This window comes from Rhincodon typus, chromosome 30, assembly GCF_021869965.1.
Source record: "Rhincodon typus isolate 14 chromosome 30, sRhiTyp1.1, whole genome shotgun sequence".
Classification (NCBI taxonomy): Eukaryota; Metazoa; Chordata; class Chondrichthyes; order Orectolobiformes; family Rhincodontidae; genus Rhincodon; species Rhincodon typus.
In genome coordinates, this window is record NC_063361.1 from 18,916,940 (window position 1) to 18,925,706 (window position 8,767).

At 40.7% G+C, this 8,767-nt stretch overlaps 1 protein-coding gene across 1 annotated transcript in view; it reads right to left on the bottom strand.

Annotated features, from left to right (window-relative positions):
* The window catches only part of LOC109912582 (neurabin-2), a 104,305-nt gene that overhangs the window by 91,248 nt on the left and 4,290 nt on the right, over nt 1-8,767 (bottom strand). Inside the window, exon 2 of the mRNA XM_048614404.1 lies at nt 7,718-7,853. Within this exon, the coding sequence (XP_048470361.1) occupies nt 7,718-7,853 (136 nt within the window). The remainder of the gene's footprint in view (nt 1-7,717; nt 7,854-8,767) is intronic.

An 8,767-nucleotide genomic window follows, 5' to 3' on the forward strand; every position in this document is an offset into this window, starting at 1 on the left:
CTGTGTTCATCCAGCTCTACACCTGGTTATCTCAGTTATGTGAGAATGACAGCTTAAATCCATTATGTCAGTCATAACACTGTCTGTGAGCAAGGACAACATCTTTCTGGAGGCCAGAGGCCTCTAGAGATGCGCAATTATTTGTGGTAGAAACAGACTACCCTCCTCAATCTTTTGATCGTTATTCAATCTGATCCTCCTCATCAATTGCCTTGAGGATGCTCATTCTGTTCAGCTACCACAGATGACTAAGGTCTAAACTAGCTATTTTCTTCCCTCTCCCAGGGGAAGGTTTCCCAGTGCAGGTAGGCATCCTGACAGATCTTACCAAATTTGGTTGGTATCACTGTCATGGAAATTGGGCAATTGCACAGTTTGCCATGCTGACTCACTATCCTTCCAGCAAAGTTGAAAATCTAGCCTTTAATGCCTTAGGGAAAAAAACACAAGTGAAAGAGTTGGCTAGAACAGAATAAAGCAGAAGTCACAACATGCACTGGTTTCAAACCCAAGATCATAAACCTTTACAAACAGACAGCTGTTGTTATTATTGTGATTGCTGTTGAAAAAGGCTGTGCTGTTCTTGTCATGTGAAAACAGCTCTAAATCCTACAATACAGTTCAGAACAGAAAATGAAATTACTCGTTATGAGGCTTCACACAGCGATTGTAAAAGATATGAATGATGAAACACTGCATTGAATGACACAAGATTTTGATTGAATTTGATACTGAAGGCATTTTATCAACCCTACTGTGCTTAACAAATTTGTTTTTCTGAGACTTTTGCTTCTACTCCATAATGCGACATCTTAATGATCTATGCCACCATGTACATATTCAATACCTCATATAGAAATTACAATTTGGGAAAATAGCATATCACCCAATCACTCAGTTTTGATGCAGCTCCTTTCTAGTCCTCAGTAGTCCTAATCATATGTTCCCATGTCCTTTTGTCCCTTTTCCTTCAAGCACCTATCAAACTTAATCTTGAATGTTAATAGTCCTTTCTTTAAGTGTTAGCTGGCGCAGTTCACTGGCTCACAAAACTGAGAAGTTTCTACTCCCCTGTCCTAACTCAGATTCAATTCTTGACCCCTCAATCATCAGAGACAGTTTGTTCTTTTCTAATCTCTCCTCTCTTCACGCCTACTGAATAACTCAATAATCCCTCTGCCGTAACAAAAATAGTCCTAGTGACTTGATTTTGTGCAAGTAAACTCTAAAATACCCTCCCTACATCCGTCTCTCTAGCTCACTCTCTCCCTTTATAATCACCTCTTTGTCCGAATATTTTGTCAGCTGCCCAACGTCTCCTTATGTGACTTGGTGTTATAACTTGTTTAGTTTGTCTTGAAATGTTTCATTACATTAAATACAAGTTGGTATTGTGTTTACCTATAACAGGTTGCAACATTCAAATGAATCTGCAGTATAGCCTCTCTGCGGCCTCAAAATCCTTTTATGCTGTGGAGTTCGAAAATACACCAATACTCCTACTGGGGTCTTGTTGCTATTCTAACTAGATTCACTGTGAAATCTCATCTATTACATTCAGTACTTATTAGCTTAAAACATAAAAGCAGCACCTGTGGTGGAACTAAGATCTTGCAAATGTGAATTTATTTGCTCTTTCTGATCACTCAGCTTTCTCTCAGTCAAAACATATATGTTTATAATCAAAATGCACCAAGTGGTATTAAATTTCTATTGGCTTTTGCATTGTGTGACGTTGCCCATCGTTCTACGCAGGATGATCCCTGTATACTGAAATCCTGCCATGATCAAATTACATTTCAAATAATCATGTGTTACAACAGCTTCATATTTAATAATTCTTGCAGACTTGAGATTGAAAGGTTGTGACAATCTTGAGGTCAATGAAAGCGGAAGACTTTCTTAAGCAAGGCATTTCTTGGAAGTCACAATGTTTTGTGGTGACTGCTTGTTTATTGAAGGCTCCTTGCCTGGGATTAACACTTTCAGGTTGCAACTTCTGGTATAGAGATTGTTTAGGTCCTTCAGTTGGTGGCTAATCTGGGGAAAAAAAGGGAAGAACCTACCCAGCTCAACCTTCCTGTTCGTGAAAACTTCTTGTTGTCGGTCCAGTGCGGTACCTGAAGCCTGAACCTCAGCATGCTCCTGAAAAGCATCTGGAAGAATCTTCAAGTAATGATTTTACCCCCTTCTCTGAGGAGGCACTAATCCCATGGCATAGACACCTCTTGCTTTGTTGTATCTCAACCAAGTGGTCATTATTCTTGTGTGACCTGTGTAAGTGTTGGCAGGGTGCTGCCCACGAACTCGCATTACAGCCAGGGGGCAGCCTGACCTCACCTGTTTGTTACGAGATGTGCCTTTAAGAAGGATTTGTTCTGTCATGTTTCTTTTGAACGTGAGTATTGCAAACTTGAAGCCGAGCTGTCTGCTCTGAGCCCAGTTAGCTTTGTTCTTTCACAAACATTAGAATAATGGAAGCACCATGGAGTGGGGTGGTGTCAAGCTCCCACAGAACCAGGATTTTATTTTTAGCTTTCAGCAGCTGCTGGGGTCTTGAAGCTGGATGTGGAAGCTGTTATTCCTCTCTTTGTTATGGCTAAAAGCTGGGGTTTCCTTCATGCTGCTAGAATTGCATGTGAGACAATCTGTTTTACGGAATTTGCCTTTGTCAAGGATGTGTATACGGGATGTCACTATATTGGATCAATTACTGTTTAGTACTTAAATAATCTATTATTCTGTTAAGTTTTCCAGTAAAGCTAGTCCAATGTTTCTTTCTTTTGTTTGTATTTTAACAATAGTGTAATAGTACAGTGTACTCTGCTTCAAGCCTGGTAGTTTGACCAATCGAATTGCATCCAGAACACAACACTTTACACCTGCTTATAAAAATAAAAAAAAAAGTTGGGGTCTAGGTCATCTTCTTAATATATTTTGAGGGGTTTTGGTCTGGTCCATAACATAATGTTCACCTCCAAGGGTGGTAGCTGCTCAACACTGATTGGGAAAATGAAACTCTGCCTGATTTAACCTCCTTGACAAAAAAAAAGTGTTACGGACATTTTGTTTTACAATTGTCATAACTCAGAGAAATAACTCAGCAGAAGGAGTTTCAGATGGAGAGGGAATGAAGGATTAAATCTGGGATAACTGTGGTCCATTTTGCTGAATCATTCAATCCATTAGTGAAGGCTTTAGGAAGCCTCAGCTACGGGACTTTTGAGTGAAAATTTAGCCACCTGAATAAAATAAATCAGCCTCATCCACATTAATAATGCTATGTAGATATATATCTACATATACATTTGAATTGAACAAATCAGCAATCTGACTCAATTTCGTGTTCCACTTATCCTTTCAGAGTTGAATTACAGCTTGCAACATTTTGTTCAAAAATAATCAATCAGTTTTCCACTCTTAATCTTCTGAGATAACAAGAATGGGTTAGATCACTGACCTCAGCATTAACATGTTCAAGAATCATTAGATAGATTCACAAGTTGAATAAAAGTGTAGCTCTTCCACAGTTACTAAATGAGAGCTCGATTTAAAATGCAGGTTTCTAAAAAAGCTGAACAGAACGATTTCATTGCATGTAGACCATTATTGACCCAAAGGCTAAGATAATTCTATTGCCTGTGGTAAATCCAAACTGCAAGGACTACACGGAGGCTTGGACACCGCTTTGTGGAACACCTACGATCAGTTCGCAATGAGCAACTGCACCTCCCAGTCGTGAACCATTTCAACTCCCCCTCCCACTCCTTGAACGACATGTCCATCCTGGGCCTCCTGCAGTGCCACAATGATACCACGTGAAGGTTGCAGGAGCAGCACCTCATATTTCGCTTGGGAACCCTGCAGCCCAATGGTATCAATGTGGACTTCACAAGCTTCAAAATCTCTCTTCCCCCTACCGCATCCCAAAACCAGCCCACCTTGTCCCTGCCTCCCTAACCTGTCCTTCCTCACACCTATCTCCTCCGTCCACCTCAAGCCCCACCCCCATCTCCTACCTATTAGCCTCATCCCGCCTCCTTGACCTGTCCGTCCTCCCTGGACTGACCCATCCCCTCCCTAACTCTCCACCTACACTCACCTTTACTGGCTCCAACCCTGCCTCCTTGATCTGTCTGTTTCCTCTCCACCTATCTTCTCCTTTATCCATCTTCTATCCAGCTCCCCCTCTCTCCCTATTTATTTCAGAATCCCCTTCTCCTCCCCCATTTCTGAAGTAGTGTCTAGACCCGAAACGTCAACTTTCCTGCTCCTCTGATGCTGCTTTGCTTGCTGTGTTCATCCAGCTCTACACCTTGTTATCTCAGATTCTCCAGCATCGGCAGGTCCTACTATCTCTGTAACAGATTCTGCCATTACTTTCAGTTAATGGGAAAGAAAATCAGGTGAGGTGGAAAATGGACTGCTGCTTTGCTATCACTTGTTTTGTGCAGCCAAGACCAATTTAGAATCATAGAATAGAATCCCTACAGTGTGGAAGCAGGCCTTTCGGCCCAATAAGTCCACACCGCCCCTCCGAACAGCATCCCACCCAGACCCATTCCCCTAATTTCCCATGTCTAACCCACCTAACTAAACATCCCTGGGCACTATGGGCAATTTAGCATGGCCAATCCACCTACCCTGCACATCTTTGGACTGTGGGAGGAAACCCATGCAGACACGGGGAGAATGTGAAAACTCCACGCAGACAGTCGCCCGAGGCTGGAATTGAACCCGGGTCCCTGGTGCTGAGAGGCAGCAGTGATAACCACTGAGCCACCGTGCCACTCGTTTCTTATGAGCAAAACGTTAAAGAAATTGAATACTGCTCATTCATAAAGTTAAAAGATTTTCATCGAGTTCACAGCTAATAACAAAAATACTTGGATGTCTAAGGCTGCTTACAGAATAAATACACAGCAGTTTAACTTCATGGAATTAAAAGCCAGCTGAATGTGACAGACAAAATCTCATCTAATTATCCACGAGCGTGTGCTTTTTTAACTATTCAGCATTATTGGATTCACAAATATTTGTAAATTAGGCTAAAATAAAAATAAAGTCACCACAGTCTTACCAGACCATCTCTGATTAGAGAAAGATGCACTTCAGACGAGGGGAGAGGCTGAGAAGGACAGCCCCTCATGGTAACCTCAGCTGGTGCAGGAACTGAAATGTCAGCATCATTCTGCATCGCAAACTAACCGTCCAAGGAACATCACTGTTAAGATTTTCATTCACATCTTATAAGGTTATTAGCTTGGTCGTGCCTTCTCTTTGAATGATATGCACCCTCCACATGCCTTACGAGTACAGACTATCTTGGAAGGTTCTAGAGAAAGCTATTGTGAAGTGACTCAATTTTGGCGGCAGGAACACAGAGACAATCTGAAATAGATGTTACAAGTTTAAAATGGGTGCAGAGGCAGTCACCTGGCTGTGTTTGCACAGAAATCATTGAAGGTAGCAGGATAGATTGAGAGCATAGTTAATAAAGCATGGAGTATCCTTGGTTTTAATAATATGGCCCAGAGCACAAGAGCAAGGAGGCTATGCTAAAATACCAAGGTGTAGAGCTGGATGAACACAGCAGGCCAAGCAGCATCAGAGCAGCAGGAAGGCTGACATTTCGGGCCGAGACCCTTCTTCAGAAAAACATTGCTTCAGCCTATTCTGCAACAGTGCATCCAGCTCTGGGCACCATATTTGCAGAAAGATATGAAGGATCGAAGAGGTTGCAGGAAGATTCATATGAATGATTCATATCAGCAACGAGGAACTTTAATCATGTAGACAGACTGGAGAGACTGGGATTGTTATCCTTGGAGAAGATTGACAGGGGAACTGATAACAATGTTCAAAATGATGAAGGATCTGAACAGAATAAACAGGGGTTAAAAATATTCAAACTGGTGGAAACATTAGAAACAATAAAAATGAAGGGAATTGGAATACACTGAGAGAATGGTTGAGGCAGGTGCAATTTGGGTTTTCAGGAGGACATTGGATCATTGTCTGAAAATGAAGACTGTGCAGGGTTACTGAAAGGATGTGAGGAAATTTGGAGAGCCGGTGAAAACACAATGGGCTGAATGGCGTCCTTTTGTGCTTTAATAATTATTCTGTGAATCCTGAGCGTGCACTGCCATCATTATAATGTTGCAAAGAATGTGACGTACACACTTTGACATTATGTAAAGCTCCACGACCTACACCTGCAATGCTGTCGAGCATCCACTTTTTTCTCACTGGTTTACCTTAGGCCTTTATTCTATAGGATGTAAGTCACTGTTAAGATGCCTAGATTGCTCTAAACGTGAGACATAACACAGCTTCCACAGAGTAAGAACAATGTTCTGGCTCTGATTTTGGTGTTGATGGATATAACAATGGAGAAACAGTTCCCACGTCCACATGGCAAACGGAAGTCACCTTAGATTGAATGTTCAATACTGGAGTGATGCCAGTATTTTCTTAACGTTGACTGGTGGGTGCTTAGCAAGTCTAAACATGAATGTAATGATTTTTTAGGATTGTTTTAACAAGTTTATTTGTAATAATGTAGGAACCATACTGCAGCACATCCTGAAGGAAATACCTTGTACTTCCCAGAGCATACTGAGGTGAATTGTAAGCTTCAGTGAGTGTGAACTGTGCATCCTGCAAGAGATTTTAAACTTCTGATAGAAGTCAATGCAGCAATGCATGCTCAATTATAATGAATATATACAATATATACCTGGGCCAGTTCTGATGACGAGTCACCAAAGAACTAAGTATCAAATTTCAGTTGCATCTCAACCTCTTGTGTACTGATACTTGTGTTTTAGGGGTTTTTGGATGCAGTGGTAATGTACCTCCCTCTGGACCAGAAGGTCAAAGCTTAAACTCCATTATGAGGGGCAATGGATGTTACGATGTAATCCAAGAAGAACTGTGGTTCCCTTCCTCTGTCTACTTTTCCTGAAAGGGAGAAACATAATACTTTCTTCCACCCTGTCACCCAATTAAAAATTCTAGGCTAAAGGGAAAGTTAAGAAAGTTAAAAAACAGACAATATGAATGATGGATAATCTGCTTAATTTAAAACCTAGTGAAAAAGATTAAAGATTGGAGATAAACTTTTATTGTGAGGGCGGGGGAATGGAGGGAATATGTGGAGATCTTTGGGAATCCAGAGAAATGGTGTAAATTGGATTGATGTGGCGTCTCTAGGTTTCTGCAAATCTCAAACTAACAGTGGGCATTCAAGAGGATGCCCATGGAAATTTAACCCTTTTGTTGTAAATCTGTTGGTGACAAAAAATCTGATGAAAGAACTTGTTCAAGGGGAGAAATGGATTGGCAGGCCGTTAGACTTAAAACACCGAGAGTCAAAGGATGTTAGGATAGGCAGGAATGTAGACTAATCAGATCAGGATATTATTAACAGGCAGAGCAGGTTTGAGATGCCTAATGGCCTACTTCTGTTGCTATTTCATATATTCATGACTAAGAGACAGTCTGCAGCATCACAACAACGTTTTCACGTATGCGCTTCACACATGACTGTCCGGAGCCTATCAAACTAGTTTATATTCCTCGCATGTCGACCTTGCAGGACAAAGAATTTAAGTTCTTTCATGCGATATACAGTCAATGCTTGTGTGCCAATGAAACGAGTGTTAAAATGGGTTCCTGAAAGGTACATTTATTATGTTTTAACTTTTCTTACCTCCTCATCATCATCAACGTATTGCCCGTAATGTTGTTCCATCATTTCCCTCTGCCATCGCTCCTGTTCTAGGGTTTGACGAATCAGCTGAGCTACTTCACTGGTTTCTCCAGGTTTCTCCCGTCCAATCAAAAACCTAAAATTGAGGCCATTCTTGTCAACATATTTCCAATTCTTGCATCAATATTACAGGGCTGACTTCTGGTCACCACGTTTGTTTCAAACTGAATCAGATTTATCTAATTAACTCTTCTCATTCAGACAAACAGAACAAAGACAGGTTTAGCAACATATACAAAACCAAAATGAAATCTGAAATTAAAACAGAAAACACCAAAAGCACTCAGCTTTAATGGGAAGAAAAACATAGTAAATATTTCAGGAATCTGACCTTATATTCATAGATCACTGACTTGAGATGTTCACTCAGTTTCTGTCTGCACAGATGCTGCTAGACTTTGTAAGTATTTCTAGCACTTTTATTAAATTCCATACATGTTTAGACCAGAGCCTGATTAAAAACTGCAAGAGTTTCCAATATAGATTTCAGCTTGATGATGATCTCAAACTGCAAACTGACAGACTAACAGGAAAATACTTGGAGCTTCCTGTTTCACTTGTTATAGAAACTGAAACATGTATTAACACCGCACTGAAGGTGTGATTACATTATTAGACACAGTGACAAAATCTGGTTGTCTATCCATTCTATTTTCTCTACTCAATTTCTATCAAAATACCAAGGGGTGAATCCAGGTGTTGCTAGACAAAGGTAAGCTTAACTGGTATTTTGAAATTCTGCAGCATATTACAATCATGCGTACCAGCACAACCATCAAGTTCCAGTACATCACAATATTTTTCTGGATGAGGAAGTTGAATGGCATGCTTTAATAAATCATTAGTAGTTATTATTACACCCGGTCATTGTCATCACTTCTGGAAGGTATGGTGAGGAAACTTCCAATGTCAGTCATAAATCTTAAAAACCTAGACAGAATTTCCTTTCCCAGGTTGGGTGTACAGATTCAGAAAATTCCTAAGACAAAG